At 35.5% G+C, this 19,708-nt stretch overlaps 2 protein-coding genes across 2 annotated transcripts in view; one reads left to right on the top strand and one right to left on the bottom strand.

Annotated features, from left to right (window-relative positions):
* Positions 1–79: 79 nt before the first annotated feature.
* On the bottom strand, positions 80–11,794 carry LOC127435996 (zinc finger protein 277-like). Its single transcript, XM_051689863.1, has 12 exons — positions 11,753–11,794; positions 8,275–8,485; positions 7,391–7,479; positions 5,518–5,600; positions 3,313–3,404; positions 3,058–3,168; positions 2,415–2,547; positions 2,161–2,228; positions 1,960–2,056; positions 1,796–1,838; positions 854–1,028; positions 80–364 (listed from the first exon to the last, which is right to left on the bottom strand). Exons 1-12 carry the CDS (start codon positions 11,784–11,786, stop codon positions 178–180), a joined length of 1,323 nt encoding a protein of 440 aa, XP_051545823.1. The 5' UTR covers positions 11,787–11,794; the 3' UTR covers positions 80–177.
* A 205-nt stretch (positions 11,795–11,999) lies between these two features.
* LOC127436105 (dedicator of cytokinesis protein 4-like) overlaps positions 12,000–19,708 on the top strand; it is a 100,803-nt gene continuing 93,094 nt past the window's right edge. Inside the window, exon 1 of the mRNA XM_051690039.1 lies at positions 12,000–12,122. Coding sequence (XP_051545999.1) covers positions 12,086–12,122 — 37 coding nt within the window. The 5' untranslated portion in view covers positions 12,000–12,085. The remainder of the gene's footprint in view (positions 12,123–19,708) is intronic.

The raw sequence follows: 19,708 nt of genomic DNA, 5'->3' as shown, positions 1-19,708 counted from the left end.
TTTATAACAGATATCTTAATAAACAGAGTTTATCTGTACTCCACTGTAGTTTTCATTTTTATGAGCATTGCCATTTTGAGCCCACAAAGAAATCATTAATTTCAAAGGAAGAAAACATTTTTATTTAAACACTGAAAACAGCTGGCACATTTTGAACATGATCCTTTGAGAATTTCTTCAGCTGGAGCCGCCCCTGTCTTTGAGAAGTTTATTAAGCACACTGGTCTGTTTTAAGACCTTCAGGTTTGAGATATCTTCAGCAATAACAGGAACATTTGAGTTGTGATTTGGACCCTCACATTCGCTCTCACTGTCCGACAGAGCTGTAAGTAGAGCGTCATTCTCGTATGTAGGAAAGTAGTATCTGAGAAAAAGGGAAAGTTACGTTTTAAATTACAAATCACATGAAGATGAGAACACAAGAACATCTATTATAGCAATAAGACACGAGAGGTCAGCCTTAAAGTGATTTTACAATATATAAGAGGTGTTCAACATGAAGCAGAGTCCCAGTTGCTTAATGTTTTTATAGAACAATGGCAACATCAATTTGATTTAAGACACCAATGTTCAATAAAAAGTTACATTTATTTTTTATCAGTTATTCTTCAGCCAAATAATATAGTTCAATTAGTGTGTTTGTGGAGCATAAATATAGAATTTGCTGAGACTGGTGTGTGTTTACAGTGATTTTGCAATGGCTTTTTTCAACATGGCTCATCCAGTCAGAATCTCAGCAATGTCTAAATAGTTATTCTTTGTTGATTTGTTGACAACTGTATCCCACAGTTTATAATGCAGATCATGTACTGTAATACTTGTCATGCTGGTAATATAAAGATGTAATACTTACTGTGGTTGGTCCCAGTGGGAGACCTCGGGTAGCTGCATAACATGACCTTTGTTGAACAGATGTTGAACCAGCTCATCTTTGGTTCCAAACTTCTCCTGACAGCAATAGCAGCGGCACTGGTGGAGCTCACGGCGGATGTAATTCACTAGTTTGACTTGCTGGTAAAACTTTAGGTCTGGCCAAAAAAATTTTTTATTTTTATTTTTATATATTATTAGATAAAAATAGATAAACTGAAAATTCTCTCATCATTTACTCACCCTCATGCCATCCCAGATGTTTATGTCTTTCTTTTTCCTGCTGAATACAAATGAAGATTTTCAGAGGAATATTTCAGCTCTGTTGGTCAATACAATGCAAGTGAATGGTGGCCAAAACTTTGAAGGTCAAAAAAAGCACATAAAAGTAATCCATAAGACTCCAGTGGCTAAATCCGTATCTTCAGAAGCGATATATGTGTGGGTGAGAAACAGATCAATATTTAAGTCATTTTCTACTATAAATTCTCCTCCCTGCCCAGTAGGTGGCGATATGCACAAAGAATGCGAATCACCAAAACAAAAGAAGAAGAATGTGAAAGTGAAAGTGGAGATTTATAGTTAGAAAGGACTTAAATATTAATCAGTTTCTCACCCACACCTATCATATCACTTCTGAATACAAGGAATTAACCACTGGAGTCTTATGGATTACTTTTATGCTGACTTTATGTGATTCTGCAGCTTCAAAGTTCTGGCCAACATTGATGATTGTATGGACCTACAGAGCTGAAATATTCTTTTAAAAATCTTTGTTTGTGTTCTGCAGAAGAAACAAAATAATACACATCTAGGATGATACGAGGTGAGTAAATAATGAGAGAATTTTCATTTTTGAGTGAACTATCCCTTTAAATAACTTTGAATTGCACAAAGCATCTCTCGGTTGTTCAATGATACTCACTTAGGTCTGTTTTTAATTTGTGCAGGTCAAATTCATGAGTTTCCTGAAGGAACAAAATAAAATTATATTTAAAATTGAGTTAAGGAACGAAAATCCATAGAAACACACACAAAAATACTTGTTGCCGTTTTTTTCCTTAAGTGAAATCAGAATATATCAGATACCTTCATGTGCGTGTAGATTTTCTCCATTGTCTCTGCTTGCTGCTCACAAAACAGGCACACAGCACACACAGGGTGAGCCTGCCAGTCTGACCAATCACTGCAGAGAGTGCAGAGCAACAGGGATGAGAATAAATCTGAAAATTGACTCTTTTAAGACTGTATAACTTTGAAGTTGAAGTAAAAAGAAAGTAGAGGTCTTACTCATCTTCATCTTCCAACAGCTCTCTGTCGTCTTCAGACTGCACCTCTTCCCATGTCTTCCCCAACTCCTGCAACATTGCAACAGCATAAAAGTCACATTCAAACTGCACGTCAAACTTAACAAATGAGCCTAAAAAGGAATTAATTATTTGAAAGACTAAACTTTAAACTAAAATGTGTAATCTTTCTATTACTTAGCATTAATTTGCCTTGATTAGATGTAAAAAACACTACAAACCAAAACATGGACATACCAGGTAATTGATGACGTAGAAGCGATCGTAGTCATGGTTTCTGCCATTAATTCGTCGATGCTGTTTCTTTCTCATGTGATCTTTCAAGGTTGTTTTGTCCCTGAATGTTTTCTCACAGTATATACACTGCATACTATTAAAAAACATTATATGGATGTTTAGGTGCAAAATCTATTTTTATTCTTTCACTGTATAGTGGAAAGTGATGTTTCATCCTCATTTTGGTGTCTTATGCAAATTCAAAACATAAAACTAGATTTGAAAATACCAGTTTCAAATATATATATATATATATATATATATATATATATATATATATATATATATATATATATATATATATAAAACATTTTCTGTTTTACAGAGTATAAAATAAGTATGCTTTCATGTACTACTTCTTTATTTTTCTTCTTTCAGTTCTTTTATGTCCCCTGACTCATAAAATAACCTTGCTTGGTGGCTTGAGATTAACTGTAATGACAGCAAACACCAAAAGGGGGCGGTCACACCTTCTCCATCTCTATTTTGAATATGTATTTGTGAAAATAAGTGACAATTAATATATACATTCAAAGTCTTCAGTAATACAAAACCTTAATTTCCTAATTACTAACTAAAGAGCATACTAAATAGGAGCACTCACTTCTCCAGTTTCCTCTCAAGAGTGTTGAGGAACTCTGTGCAAAAGACGATGTTGTCAGGCAGGCCGATACTAAAGGAATGTTCTTTAGCCATGTGGTTGAGCAGTAAAGACCTGCAGTCAGACCACAGTGTACAAATATAGACATAGTTAGGATTCAATACACAATATAACACACAAAAGACCCATTTAAGTCAAGTCAAGTTTTTATTTGTAAAGCGCTTTTCACAATGCACATAGTTTCAAAGCAGTATTCACCTGTTTCCGGTAAATTCGTCATTACAGAACATACAGATGCGATGAAACGTTGTATCGTCCCTCTCTTTTTGCTGCTGTTCCAGAACTTCCTCCTATTAAAACATATCACAAAAACTTCATCACAGACTAATCTATTATTATAAGGCAGTGGTTCTCAACTGATAGGTTGCAAGTCTGTTCTCAAGGGGGAAGAATGCTAAATGCAAATAATGAAATGCAACTAACCATTTAATTGTGTATAGTTAGGATACCAAAATAAATAAGCTTATTAACTTTTAAAAAGGAAAAAGCACTTAAAGGAATACTCACTCAATACTCAAGATTTTCAGAAACATATTTCAGCTCTGTAGGTCCATACAATGCAAGTAAATGGTGGCCAGAACTTTGAATGTCAAAAAAGCATATAAAGGCAGCATAAAAGTAATCCATACAACTCCAGTAGTTAAATCCATATCTTCAGAAGTGATATACGTGTGGGTGAGAAACAGATACATTTTTAAGTCCTTTTTTTACTATAAATCTCCACTTTCACTTCCACATTCTTCTACTTTTCTTTTTGGCGATTCACATTCTTCATGCATATCACCACCTACTGGGCAAGAAGGAGAATTTAGAGTAAAAAAGACTTAAATATTGACCTGTTTCTCACCCACACTTACCATATCACTTCTGAAGATATAGATTTAACCACTGGAGTCTTATGGATTACATTTATGCTGCATTTATGTGCTTTTTGGAACTTACAAATTTTGGTACCCATTCACTTGCATTGTATGGACCTACAGAACTGAAATATTCTTCTAAAAATCTTCATTTGTTTTCAGCAAAAGAAAGAAAGTCATACACATCTGGGATGGCATGAGGGTGAGTAAATTATGAGAGAATTTCCATTTTTGTGTGAACTATACCTTTGAACACTTAAATCTCTTTTGTTGCTGACATCAAAGGCTGAGTGTCGAATTAAACTGTGGTACTTTTGCGCAAATTAATCTTTCACTTGCCAAATTGCATTTTCTATGCATTATAAATGCGGTTACATAATTGTGATTTCATAAACTATCTAAATAATTGGTCCAAATCTTAGTGTGATTTTATAATTCCGTGTTTCTGAGACACGCTGTTCATTTGACATAATCATCGATAATTATCACAGATGCAATCTGCAAATTAATGGTGTTTAATAAACAGTGCTAATTCCCCCTAGCTGAAGTTTCATCGATGTGCAGTGTGTCATCGAATGATTGAGAAAGGTCACAGCTGCACTGCTAAACAGCTGGTCGCCACACTGCAGAGACGACTGCAGAGGTGCTGAGAACGCAGGTTGCCTAGCAACCACAAATCGCAGATTTTTGCCTGAGATGAGATGTGTGCGCGATGATTTTGTTGACTCTGAGATAATATCTCTGCAAAAACAATCTGGGCGGGTGGGGGGGGGATGGGAGGAACGGTGGTTTGGGTTTCTTGCTGAATCCTGTGTTAATTGTTTTATGAGTACTTTCAGGTACATATGCATTCTGGAATTTCTGGCTAGACACCTACCCAAAACATTATGATTACAAAGCAACTGTATTTCAGCTGTATTTTCCCTAAAAATGTAATAACTCATGTATTGTAATAAATAATAATTCCTCTGAAATAACTTTTCTGCTGATGCAAGCAAGGCCATGTGGGTGAGGCAAATAATAATAACCAATCATATCAAAGATGAACATATTTCCACTTTCATGATCCAATCAAATCCTGATGGATAGAATCAAGTCCCGCCCTATATTATTTCCCACTGAACATTATGTTTAAATTGGAAATACATAACAGTACATTACATTAGTTACATGTGTTGTGAATGCCATTTCATGTTGTTTTTAAAATAATTAAAAAGTAATTAATTTAAATAAGGCTCACATGTGATTATCCTCTGTACATTATATAAAAAAACCTTTTCAGATGTTGGGAAACACCAGCATCCAGCCAGGCTGTTCTTATGTTGATGTCAATCATATTCTGCATATTGTTCAGGTTAAGGTCCAGAGGTGACACTTATCAACTCACTCAGGTCAGGAGTGCTGCTCTAGGGTCAGTTTTGATTGCTCATGACCTAATCAATATGAGTGTATGTCACACAGGGAGCTGATCCCAGTGCAGCACTCCTTACCTGACATGCTTGACAGACACAGGTCCTTGTTTTTGTTTTTTATAGTGACTCACCAGTCGCCTCAGTTGTAGTTGCTCCCTAAGGATCCTGTCCTCTGGGAGAGCATCACATAATAGGAAGTAGTGCTCTTGTTGTTCTGGAATGACACAAAGAAGTTGTGGTTATTAGGCTGCAGTCTAAAAAGGACACAATCTAAGATCTAAACAGAGCGCAACAGTGGAACAGGGTTCTGAAAGTAAAAATCTCATTCCTTTTCTCCATGGAGAAGTTGATTTTTAACGATAACATAAAACCTTTTGATGCAGACTGACTATGAGCTCTGATGTTAAGTGATGTTATATGTTTCTGTAAAAGACCATTTTTTGATAGCTAAATTCCCATTGAAGAACTACACTACCCATAATCCTGAAGAGAGATCCACCAATCGAAGAAGGCAAAAGAGCTCAGCACTGACCACCCACTCTCATGAGGGTTTGCAAATTATATAATCGAGCCAGTTTTCATTAAAATATATCTGAATTTATAGTACTTGTATATACTTTGTATATGTATGCTTTGCAATAAACATTAAATATGTGTTTATACTTACTATCTATGACTTTGTGAATAGTTTTATATTGTGCCATTGTTTTTTATTTAATTATGTCATTTGCAATGCTACATTGTTTCATATAAGATGTTAAATGGATGGCTCACCCAAAAATGAAAATAAAAATTCTCTCACCATTTACTCACTGCTCATGCCATTCCAGATGTGTATGACTTACTTCTGCTGAACACAAACAAAGATTTTAAGAAAAATATCTCAGCCCATAAAATGCAAGTGAATGGTGACCAGAACTTTGAAGGTCCAAAAAGCACATAAAGGCAGCAAAAAAGTAATCCATACAACTTCAGTGGTTAAATCCATATCTTCAGAAGTGATATGATAGGTGTGGGTGAGAAACAGATCAATATATAAATTCTCCTCCCTGGCCAGTAGGTGGCGAAATGCACAAAGAATGTGAATCGCCAAAAAGAAGAATGTGAAAACGGACATTTATAGTAAAAAAAAAAAAAAAAAGGACTTAAATATTGATCTGTTTCTCACCAGCATCTATAATATCACTTCTGAAGATATAGATTTAACCACTGGAGTCGTATGGATTACTTTTATGCTGCCTTTATGTGCTTTTTGGACATTCAAAGTTCTGGCCATCATTCACTTGTACTGTATGTACCTACAAAGCTGAAATATTCTTCTAAAAATCTTAATTTGTGTTCTGCAGAAGAAATAGTCATACACATCTGGGATGGAATGAAGGTGAGTAAATGTTGAGAGAATTTTCATTTTTGGGTGAACTATCCCTATAAATACATAGTCTTGACTTTTTCTTTAAATCAAAGAATTTACTGTTGTGATTCCTCTCAGAGCTGACTGATTTGGTTAGATATTTTTATTGAAGAATTAAAACAAATATTTAAAAGACATTGTCTGTGGAGAAAATGAATGGGGAAAATATTCTGGAACCAAGGCCACTGAAAAAATGGGTGACCACTGTTGCACTCCATTGAACTTTGCATTAAAATGACAACATTTAAGGGGCTTTTTCCCACTCCTTTAATGAATCAAAGTTGTAAACAACCATAAAAGCCGATTTTCAATTATATTATTTTAGTCCAGGGCACAACAACAGCCATTTAATAAAGAGTGACTGAAAACACTTTCAACAGTATCATATTACCTGTTGGCCTTTGTTCAATGTCAGTATGGTTACAAGAATAAAGTTAACCTTCTAACATTTACAGTAGCACAAAACAGCACCAAGACATAAAAAGTATCCTACTGAGTGATTGAATTCCCTGCATTTAGTGTATTGTAAGTTGCATAGCAACAAGATGTTGCAGAATTCAAATACAAAATTGTTCAGTTCTAATCTCTCTTACCTACAGGACCTTCAGAGTTAGTCTTGATAACACTGCAAAAGTCTGTGATGAGCTGCTCTGTGAACCTTTTCTTCCAATACAACATGTACCTGCAACAAAAAGATGAAAGATTATTCATTATTAGGTATTACTGTTATTGTTGTTGAGTTGACAATGCTTATTAACTTCAAGTACTGTACTTCACCAGTACAAATACTTTGTTAATGTAAGTACAGCTTTACTCAAGTATAAATATTTTTGCTGAATTTCACTTTACTACATTTTGAAGAAAAAAGTAATACTTTTACACTGATTTCTTTTCTCCAGACACTTTCGTTATTTTTGCAACTAAACACAGCAAAAAAATAACACAGCTCCAGATGTAAACTGCATGCGGCTCGGAGATAGTGATGTCCGATTCACAACTGAATCGTTTGAGTCGAATCTTTTAAATTTGATTAGTTTGATTCGGTCAAATTGGTCCAAAATGCAGACTGAATGATTCGCTTAGTGAATCAATTCGCAAATCTGAATCAAAATCACAATGCGTGATGTCAGTAAACAAATAACTTATCTTAAAGCTTGTACTTTTGATACGCAAGTACATTCAATATCAGTTACTTTAATACTTCAACTTAAGTATTTCTCTCATGAGCTACTTTAACTTTTAACTGAATCAATTTATTATAATTTGATTTAATTGAGTCAACATACAGATATCTTTACTTTTACTTAAGTATAACGATTGGCTACTTTATATAATACTGAATATAGGCCTCGACTTTGTAGGTACACTGATACTCTAAAAACCTGACTCAGTTTGATAAGAGCAAATGTATGAACAATACTGCAGATGTACTGACAGCATTCATTTACATTAGGTTACAAATAATTTGGACTCTTACTGTGGGAAGTCTGTGATGAGTTTGACATCCGCTATAACCAGTTTGTGATCCAACACCATGTGTTTGAGGAGCTGGTCTTTCTCAGAAGAGGGAAAACAGTCTGAACACAGCACACAGGTCACTGGACGGCCATCCTTAGAGGATGCAAGGGCACCACTAGCACTCAGGTGCTCAGGGAAACAAAGTGGCTCTAGAATACAATCCTGTTTATCTAAGAATGAGAGAACATTGTAAGAACTTAAGGAAAATTAAGAAAAAAGCAGTTTATTTGTAACTAACTTTGGAACGGAATGTCATTCATACAATTATAAGTGTTGCTGAAGTGTATAAATATGTTTTAGGGCCACTGTATGATGGATTGCATGCACAAGAAGACTTAATGGAATTTGCCATAGCTAAGGGTGGTGTGGTGTAGTGGTTAAAGATCTGGGCTGGTACCTGGAAGTAGCAGTTTGAACCTTACCATTGTGCCCTTAAAAAAAGGCTTTTAACCCCCGGTTACTCCAGGGTCAGCTAAATGACTACCCTCCCTGAGTATTTCTCTCCCAGAATCAATATGTAGATGACGAATGTCTTGCATTTGTCAAATATTCTTTCATTCTTAAGTACTTAATGATTTAATGCAAATACATGCCATGAATTAACAGGCAATGAATTTATATGGGTTATTAATTCATTATCGCTCCGATCAGTGTGAAGTACTCCAGTATGTCACAGGCACCTCCACATTAATGAGAAACGCTTGGCGTCTTGAACATCCCACGTATCTAGCAAGATGGCCAACATTCACACAAACAAGGGATTTACAGAAAATGATGGTGTGAGTCACATAAACAGCAGGTTATGTTCTAAAAACATTACACATGCACTATATGTGCTATTTGCTCAACTAAAATTGTATCTATTGCCGCGACTGATTAAAGGTTTGCGGCTCTGCTATTAGAAGATAGTTCATCTGTATCACTAGTGTTTGTTTTACTGTTCTAAGGCAGTAATTCCCAACCACAACCAGTGGCACATTTTTTTGGTTATTAAACCTATAAACCAGAAGAAATGACTTAAAATTATAAGGGCTGTCACTAAAGCGCAACAATCTGGTTCAGAAAGTAAAAATACATTCATTTTCGCCACAGGCAAATTGACTTTTAACAGTAACTTAAAAGATAGACCTAACATGAGCTCCAAGGTAGTTAATTGATGGTATATCTGTTGAATAGAAATGCTTCTGTTGAAATAATGTAGATTGATAGACATCTGTCTGCATAATTTTAACTTAATCTTTAAAAATTGCATTTAACCCTTTAAGCACGGATGGCCCCGCAAGAAGAAAAATAAATTGTCAAAATATTAATAACTACAGTCTAGACAAACACAACACAGGTATCATTTTAAAGCTGAGAGTGTCTACATACAATGCATTTAGGCATTATAACCAAAACTGAACAAGTGCTTTGAAACTTGGACTCAGAAGTGTTCCATTTTGATAATTTATGAAACATTTTGCACTGTACATATTGTATTACTGTAATCAGTAAAAGCTTTAAAAACTCATCAAATAGCCATGTGTCATATGTTGTTGGAAAGCTCTCAAAGAGTAGAATACAACCAGTTGTTTTACTCACAGACAAAAATATAGAGAGTAATAACTAAGTATATGTCTTTGACATTTATGTTTCATGTGAACAGGTGTTGCTCATATGCCGCGTTTTCACTTGTAACTTCATGAGAATTAAACAGAACATTAAATACACAAACCATTACTTTGAGGAGGTGATTATCTTTCAAATGAGCCCACACACAAGGTAATTGGATGCATACATCATTAGATAACTGACACAATGCACAATGTGCACACAGCTTCTGGCTATCTGGCATCTTGCAGTCCGGCTGAAAACACATTAGCCTTCCTGGATCAGATTACATCTTTGGTAATAATGTCATGGAATGCTAAAACCAATCGAACTGGGTTCAGATCGGTGCAAAAAGTCATCCATATTTGGGCAGACAGACATGTGATTGGTAGCTGTTACATATGGCCACCAGGAGATGGTGCCAAGTACATGAAACTGACTCAATAATGACTCAAATGACACAGAATGAAACTCATTCTGTGAAATCTCATTATTAAAACCTTTAGTCATTGTTGTGTTTGCATGTGTAATTAGTTCTTATGTACAATTATTATGTTTTATTTGTTTGGAGATTTTTTGGCACTTGGAGACGTTTTTGTACACTACGATAAATTATATTTGTAATGCTATAACTTTTGATTGCTTTGTTAAATCAACACAAAATTTTACTCAGTTCCAGTTGACACGATTGGGAACAAAACAAAAGCAGTTTTTCAGAGCCTCCTTATTTACATCTAGAGATATAGAATGTAATATAAAAAAAATAAGAAAAACAAGTACATTTTTGGCTCAAGTTTTCTTGTGATTTTTCAGCAGATACTTAGACTGAGTCTCAGAACTGAACATAATCTATATCATTAAAAATAGTTACAAGTTTCCTTTACAATAATACCAAACAATTGACCCTCTTGTTTTTTTGTTTGTTTGTTTTTTTGCAGCAACCGACCACTTCCATACACTCTCCAACTACTTATGTATGTATCTGAATATTTTGCAATAAAATTAAAATATACTGTTTCTATCCTTATAATCAACAACTTTCAATCGTTTTATATTTGTCGATCATTTTTAATTTGCCGATGTTTGCAATGATTCATGGGATTGTAGTTCATTCCCTCATGAAAGATGCCAAGTACACAGTACACCTTTGTCTTTTCATCCAATTTTCAGATATGTTTTTGCTTCAAATCAAAGCTTATAATGTTGTGTTTCGGAGCTGGTTCTTTTACAGTATGAAGAGTTTTATGAAATCCCTATGGAAAAAAACTGGCTGGGCTTCATGATTAATCTCATATTTGCAGTTCCTTTTTAGCAAATGAAATAAATTTAAATAATGTGTGTAACGTTATATGCAAGTTTTAAACTTTCTTTCTTTACACTTCTCTCTTCACAACAATCCAGCAGTCTGTCCTGTTCCACTCTTATTACATGCATCAATATCAAAGTAAATGCGAAAATAATATAAACACATGGGAAATGCAAACAATAAACTCAATACAAGTCTCCAATAATGACATAATATATTATAGCATTACCCACATTGTATTATGGTCTTCCATATGTGACAAAGATGTTTCTGCTGTAAGGCAAATCACTGTAGTAATGGCCATTCTAAAAATATTAATATTAATGCTAAATGATATCCATTATAATATGAGTTAAAGTAAACACATGTGTCGTTTAGTGTCTGGTTCTGGTTGAGCAATAGTTGTTTTTCCACTATACTTAGTTTGCGGACACGTTTAAGAAAGTCAAAATATTGATTAACAAATAATCTTACTCATGAAACACGAATACAGTCAAATAAGGTCAACATATGAAACAGAATCAATCATTTGGTTTCAAACCTGTCAAAATTGTGTTGTGCATCTGGGCAGCCATGTTTGACGTTTCACAAGTCACGTGACGTGGCAAACCATGCCTTGACCAATCGGAATTATCCGAACGCTATGACTCGGTTTTGTGGGGCTTGTAGTTTTCTGCCTAAAATTTCTCATTCATATCCTTCATCTCCCGTGAGTCAACTGTGTTTTTCTTCAGGGCTGAGAAAATGTGCTGTATGTGGGATGCTGCTGCTTTGGCTCTGCCCTCAGAACAATACGGTGCAACCCTGTGCAACAATATGGACTGTATCAGCCGTAATTGCCCTGTTTTATAGCACTTTTTTTTGACGCAGAAAAATGTGGATACCGACTGAACATGAGAAATATGGCATTGGTAAGTGATATGTATGTTATATTGGAGCCTAATTAATACAACACAAGTTATAATAGCTGGTGTACATCGCTGCAGGTGCGATAATGAGCCATGGCATCTCTAATATGGCATACAGCCGATGGCAAATGAAATGTCAAAGCATTTTTTGCTATTTGAAAATGTGATTATTAATGATCGGATAATGCATATCGAGTGTTTTTAATTATTTGTATTTTTTCGGCTGGAATTAATTATTGTGTTTTCATTCACTGATATGAATGGCCATCTCGAATAGCTCTGACTGTAAATGCAGCAATAAGATGTAATAGCCCGCAGTAAAGGCTGATCTTTTGTCTTCCTGCATACACAGACGGTCTAATTCATTTACTGAGCAGATTGTGGATCTTAAGATATAAAACCGTGACAGTACGTTTGTTTTATTTAAAAAAAAAAAATAGTGGCTAATTTAAATAAATAATGGTTAATATTATTATATTACATCACCGGCGTATTGCCAATAACATAATGCATTTGCAGTACAGTACGGTCAATGAGCGTTAATGTACAATATTTATTTATTTTATTCCATGTTATTCAAACTGAAGAGTTTGTAAATGCACCTTTATTTCCCCAACACAACATAACTGCACACAATGATACATTAATCATGCACTAAAATTATAATGTAAAAGTGCTTGTATAAGGCATAATTGGATCAGCAAGTTGATCAAATTATCTGTAATGTAACACATTTAGGTTACTACCGCTTTTTATTTTATTTAGTATGTTATTATTTTTTTATTTATTTAATTATTTATTATTATTATTATTATTATTATGCTGCTGTGACAGCAGCTGACATTTTGAATTATGAATTTTGGCTGGGCTCATCTCTCCTTGGCTGACAGGTAGAGATGGACACAAAGTCAGTTGAGTGGTATGAGGACTCAAAAAACTCACGAATCCAGCAATGCAGTGGAGTTCACGTGTGTGATGTCGTCCCCTACCAGCTTTGACTGGATTTCACTGATTTTACTCAAAATAAAAGTATGGAAATCTTTGGTCGAAAAATATTTGCTCTCAGTAAAGATGGTTTTTGGTCAGTATTTGCTCATTTCTTAATTTAGAAAGGAGACAAGGTCAGATAATTGAACAGAAGAGAGGTACTGTATAGGGGGGCGATTAGGGCCAACAACAAAGCCTGTTTCTCATTGCTCAAATTGAAAAATGATACCATGGGAAATTGGGAAGTGATTTTCTTTATTCACATTAGTGATAAGCCACAGCAGGAGGCAGGCAGTGAGAGCTAATGTAAAGCATCGGAGCATTATTATACTGGAATAAGGCAAAATGGCTGCATATTAAAGTGATGCTCTCTGGAAAGTGTACACAGCTACAGAAACCTTTATCAGTCATGAAATATGGATGGAGTCCTGCCGTGATGGCACAAACACACACATGGTTGCAAACACAGTTACACACACAACATGCACACCGTAATGGTGGCCTCTCGTTCCTCCTGGAATTTCAGGAGCAAATTCAGCTTAATGAATTTATGTTTCATAAAAGCGATGGAATTTCAGACAGGTCTGTGTCCATTGATCATTGTCCCATACCTGTCTTTCCCGCCAAAACCAAAGTCAACAGAAGAAAATGGTGATAACAACAACTATTAGATCCAGTTTTGATTCAGTTTATTTTGTTACCAGATATCTCACTTACAGAAAATAGACAGACAGATAGATAGATAGACAGATAGATAGATAGACAGACAGACAGACAGACAAGTGCATGATAGATAGATAGATAGATGACAGAAAGGTAGGTAAACAGTAGATAGATAGACAGACAGACAGGTACATGATAGATAGATAGATAGATAGACAGACAGACAGACAGGTACATGATAGATAGATAGATAGATAGATAGACAGACAGGTAGATAGATAGATAGATAGATAGACAGACAGACAGACAGACAGACAGACAGGTGAATGATGGATAGTTAGACAGACAGACTGGTAAATGATAGATAGATAGATAGACAGACAGACAGACAGACAAGTGCATGATAGATAGATAGATAGATAGATGACAGAATGGTAGGTAAAGAGTAGATAGATAGACAGACAGACAGGTACATGATAGATAGATAGATAGACAGACAGACAGACAGGTACATGATAGATAGATAGATAGATAGATAGATAGACAGACAGACAGACAGGTACATAATAGATAGATAGACAGACAGGTAGATAGATAGACAGACAGACAGACAGACAGACAGGTGAATGATGGATAGTTAGACAGACAGACTGGTAAATGATAGATAGATAGATAGACAGACAGACAGACAGGTAGATAGATAGATAGACAGACAAACAGGTAGATAGGTAGATAAACAGACAGACAGTTAGATAGATAGATAAACAGACAGACAGGTAGGTAGATAGACAGGTAAATGATAGATAGACAGACAGACAGATAGATAGATAAACACAGACAGGTAGATAGATAGATAGATAGATAGACAGACAGACAGGTAGATAGATAGACAGGTAAATGATAGATAGACAGACAGACAGACAGACAGGTAGATAGACAGACAGACAGACAGGTAGATAGATAGATAGACAGACAGATAGACAGGTAAATGATAGATAGATAGACAGACAAACAGGTAGATAGATAGATAAACAGACAGACAGGTAGATAGATAAGCAGACAGACGGGTAGATAGATAGACAGATAGACAGGTAAATGACAGACAGACAGACAGATAGATAGATAGATAGATAGATAAACAGACAGACAGGTAGATAGATAGACAGGTAAATGATAGATAAACAGACAGACAGGTAGATAGATAGATAGATAAGCAGACAGACGGGTAGATAGACAGGTAAATGACAGACAGATGGACGGATAGATAGATAGATAAGCAGACAGACAGGTAGATAGATAGACAGATAGACAGGTAAATGACAGACAGACAGACAGATAAATAGATAGATAGAGTGCTGTGAAAAAGTAGCTGTTAAAAAGCCGTTAAAAAGAAGAAAGAAACTACAGTTCAGTCAGTCACACTCACAGTTCAGGACAGCAGTCTGGATGGATGTTTATCTGTTATCCATTTAGCAAAGTTGTTTGCCTGCTTTAATGCTTGGATATGTTTTCTGGTAGGGTTGTTGAAGCTTATATTGCTTGTCATGGTTGTATGACTCAAACATTACTCATGTGTTAACTGATCGTGATGTATCTATGTTGCTGGGGGAAGTTACTGTGACACGTTCACTAATATATATGGCTTCTGATATTGACTTCTTGTAACTGTTATATTGTATTTTTAAGTATATTATTTTCATGGTTAATAAAGTATATTTCATCCCCATCATTATTGAATCCTTGTATTATGTTTTTAGTTTACTGTGTTATTGTGATCATTGCATAGACATACTATTGTAGTATTACGGTTCACTTGCATTATCAACCGAGGCTGTACACTATAATATAACAATAAATAATAAAGTCTTCCATTGAACTCTTATCAGCCATATCACGAGTATCAGCTCTTAAATTGATAAGTGTAGTACAATACAAATATTAATAGTAGATAAAACGCTTGAAAAATTATATTAGAATATACTGCTAGTGATTGAGGTGATTGAGTCCCCTGTTGTAAAAGCACTTTGAGTGAAGTGTTGGAAAAGTGCTATAAGTGTAAAAAATTTTCATTCAAAATATATGAATACAAGTGTTGTTTATCTTCATCAAAGCAAGTAATATTTCAGATTTAAATGTTTAATCGTATAACATATGAACATGAAAATAGCACGCTATGGCTCTGAATATCTCCCAGTCACGATCACACACAGGCAAAGCTCAAATCATCAGATTCATCCGCCAGAAGGGCAGTGCCGAAACTCGATTCATATAAAGTGTTCTTCTGCAAATTGCTTGCTTGCAAGTTTCAACCACAGATATTGCTAGAGAGTTGTGCAGCTTTAAGGTGTTGTACTCGACCAAGGTTGCTCATTCTAAGGGAAGTTTTATATATCTGTTAAACTTTGCCTGAAATCACATTATCCTAATCATCTCTGCCTACCTACTGAATTTATTTGCTGATCGTCTCGTGATGAAAACCAACATGTGGAACTTGCAGGCAACAGCTGTGAAAAGACAGTTTGACAAGACCATATTGCTTTCTAATTATGCCATATTCCTCAGTACATTTAATCAGCAAAGTGAAAGTTAATGTCACTCTTCCAGCACATAATACTTGCCATATTACTTACTGTTCCAGACTCTCCAATGCACACAAGCACCTTTTAACATCTCTTCAAGATTGTTAAAGATAATAGCACATTTGAAACAAACAGCGCTTTTACTTACTGTCAACACAAAAATATGATTTCAGTCAAACTCTTTAGCGGTAAATGCAGCAAGTCTGGGATTATCATGTCTTGTTCCCGTGCTTCTCAGCTTGGATTTATGATGGGAGCACATTCGGCATACAAATTAGTCTCATCCTTTTGTCACATGCTGACTGGGCGCCTACTGTGCCCTGGTCAACAGGCACACTGCCACTCTGAGAAAGAGATAAGGCTGACAGATAAAGCTAGAAGAACACAGAGGCCTAGTCAACTGCTCGATCTGAGACGCTGGTGTGAATTCAGTCATGCACACATAAGCTCTGTTCCAAAACCTACTGAGCTGCCTACCTGGACTGCATTTTAAGGCGTCATAGGCATGATTCGTATGCAAAGGCTGTTCGAAATGGTAGGCAGCAGCATTATGGGGACGTATATATTTGGTCTTCTCATGCATTACTGTTCGACTAGCTATACGAACATGAAAAGACCAAGTGTAAATGCCCTCCAAGACCCATAAAAGATGGGTAGCAATCCAGTCACTCAAACCTCATGAGGTGGTATGAGATGCATACCGGACGCAACTCGACCAAGCATTAATGCATTGAGTTGTTTAAATGGAACTACGTCAGCATACGGAAGTTTGGGAGCACAAAGACGACAAATAAAATGCGTCACAAAACAGTTATTGCATTTTGTACTGCAATTGTAGCATCTATTCAGAATCTTATGTATCCTTCATAGATCTCAGAATGCATTGCAATGGGATGAGTGAAAAAAATAAAATAATCCAATGTGATGGATGAGTCAAGAAAATTGATTATACACTCACTGAGCACATTATTAGGAACACTATGATTCTAATAAAGTGCCCAGCATGGTCTTTGGCTGTTGTAGCCCATCCACATCAAGGTTCGATGTGTTGTGCATTCTGAGCTGCTATTCTGATCATTACAATTGTACAGAGCGGTTATCTGAGTTACCGTAGCCTTTCTGTCAGCTCGAACCAGTCTGGCCATTCACCTCTGACCTCTCTCATCAACAAGCGTTTCCATCCATAGAACTGCCGCTCCCTGGATGTTTTTTTTTTTTTTTTTTTTTTGGCAGCATTCTGAGTAAACTCTAGAGACTGCTGTGCATAAAAATCCCAGGAGATCAGCAGTTACCGAAATACTCAAACCAGCCCGTCTGGCACCAACAATCATGCCACAGTCGAAATCACCAAGATCAAATTTTTTCTCCATTTTGATGGTTGACGTGAACATTAACTGAAGCTCTTGACCCGTATCTGCATGATTTTATGAATTGCACTGCTGCCACATGATTGGCTGATTAGATAATTGCATGAATAAGTAGGTGTACAGGTGTTCCTAATAAAGTTTTAAGTGAGTGTAAGTACATTCCTATCAATACAGATTTTTTTTTAATAAAATTTGTTTTATCTACTGTTTTACAAGTTTACAAGTTTAGTTTTAATCTGATTAAAAATGGACTATTTTGCCCAATAATTTTGTGTGCCATCTATTTTTATGCTTATTAGCGCATCACGTTGTTAGCTTAGCAACATACTTCGTCAAACTCTATTGAGTCGACTCTCCCATACAAACTGTACACTTCACGAGAGAAAGTAAATGCATTTCAAATCACTCACTTAAAAGGTTCCATTTCAGTTGCGATGCTGCCTATGTAGGTAGTAGACAGCAAGGCAGCTCACAAGGTTTTGGAACAGAGCTATACTTAAATATACAGTATTTGAAAATTTGGGAAAGCTTTAAGTTTTATGGCCCATGGCAAGCTTTCCTAGTTCAAATAACTATGCATCTCGCAAAACAAGGTGTACAAGTGCCACTTGTAAGCTCTTTAAAATTGGTGATCTAGAAGCATATTTAAAAAAACTATCCTGCCATTGCAAAGACACCGTTAAGAGAGAAAGAGCAGGATAGAGATTTGAATCATTCATGCTTATAACAATCTCAGTGGCTCTTTCTGCATAATTCATTGACTTATTTGCAAAACTAATTTTTGAGTGTTGCCACTTCCATAACATACTATGTGCCACATTCTCCATCACAGCCAAAACACTCTTCAGGGTTGTATTCTTGTTCCCCAGTTTCCTCTCTCTGATTTTACTCAGTCCCAATTCCTTTCACCGTCAGATTGGATTCATTTTTTGTGTAGCCTTGCCAAGAAAAGGAATCTCTGCAGATTTCAGACTGCAAGCTTTTTAATCTTAAGAGCTTTCTTTTAATTTCTCTCATGGGTTAAATCCATTTTTGTTTCCAGTAGGGCTGGCCGAGATAAAAAGCAATTATATCTCAATATTTTCCAGCATTTTGATGATATTTAATATATATTGTCTCAATATTTATGTATGTCCACTGAAATGGCTTAAAAGGATGATTCTTTTTTAATCTGGGGAACTATCATTTCAGTCAAATTGCCATTGTTGCCAACTAGATTCAAAATGTTTATAGTAAGAAGTATTATACAATAAACATCTACTTGGATGTTTTCTGAACAGTTTTTTTAATTCTAGTTCCCTCAAAAATGAAAATTCTCTCCTCATTTACTCACCCTCATGCCATCCCAGATGTGTATGACTTTCTTTCTTCTGCTGAACACAAACAAAGATTTTTAGAAGAATATGTCAGCTCTGTAGGTCCTCACAATGCAAGTGAATGGTGACCAGACCTCTCAAGCTCCAAAAATCACATAAAGGGATCATAGAAGTAATCCATACTACTCCAGTGGGTTAATATATGTCTTCTGAAGCGATACAATCACTTTGGTTTAGAAACAGATCAATGTTTAAATCCTGTTTTACTATAAATCTCCACTTTCACTTTCAGAATATGAAAGAAAGTCATATAAAGTGGAGATTTATAATAATAAATATTGATCTGTTTCTCACTCACACCTATCATATCACTTCTAAAGACATAGATTTAGCTACTGGAATCATATTGATTACATTTATGCTGCCGTTATGTGAATTTTGGAGCTTGAAAGATCTGGTCACCAATCACTTGAATTGTATGGACCAACAGAGGTGAAATTTTGTGTGCTGCAGAAGTAAGAAAATCATACACATCTGGGATGGCATGAGGGTGAATAAATGATTTTCAGGTGAACTATCCCTTTAAGTGAACACAAGGAAAATACATGTTTAACCATTTTCATTTGTTTGCACCAATATAAAAATACAAGGTAATAAACAGCAATATTTACTTACAT

The sequence above is a fragment of the Myxocyprinus asiaticus genome, chromosome 46, assembly GCF_019703515.2.
Source record: "Myxocyprinus asiaticus isolate MX2 ecotype Aquarium Trade chromosome 46, UBuf_Myxa_2, whole genome shotgun sequence".
Taxonomy (NCBI): domain Eukaryota; kingdom Metazoa; phylum Chordata; class Actinopteri; order Cypriniformes; family Catostomidae; genus Myxocyprinus; species Myxocyprinus asiaticus.
This window is presented reverse-complemented; position numbering and strand designations above follow the sequence as displayed.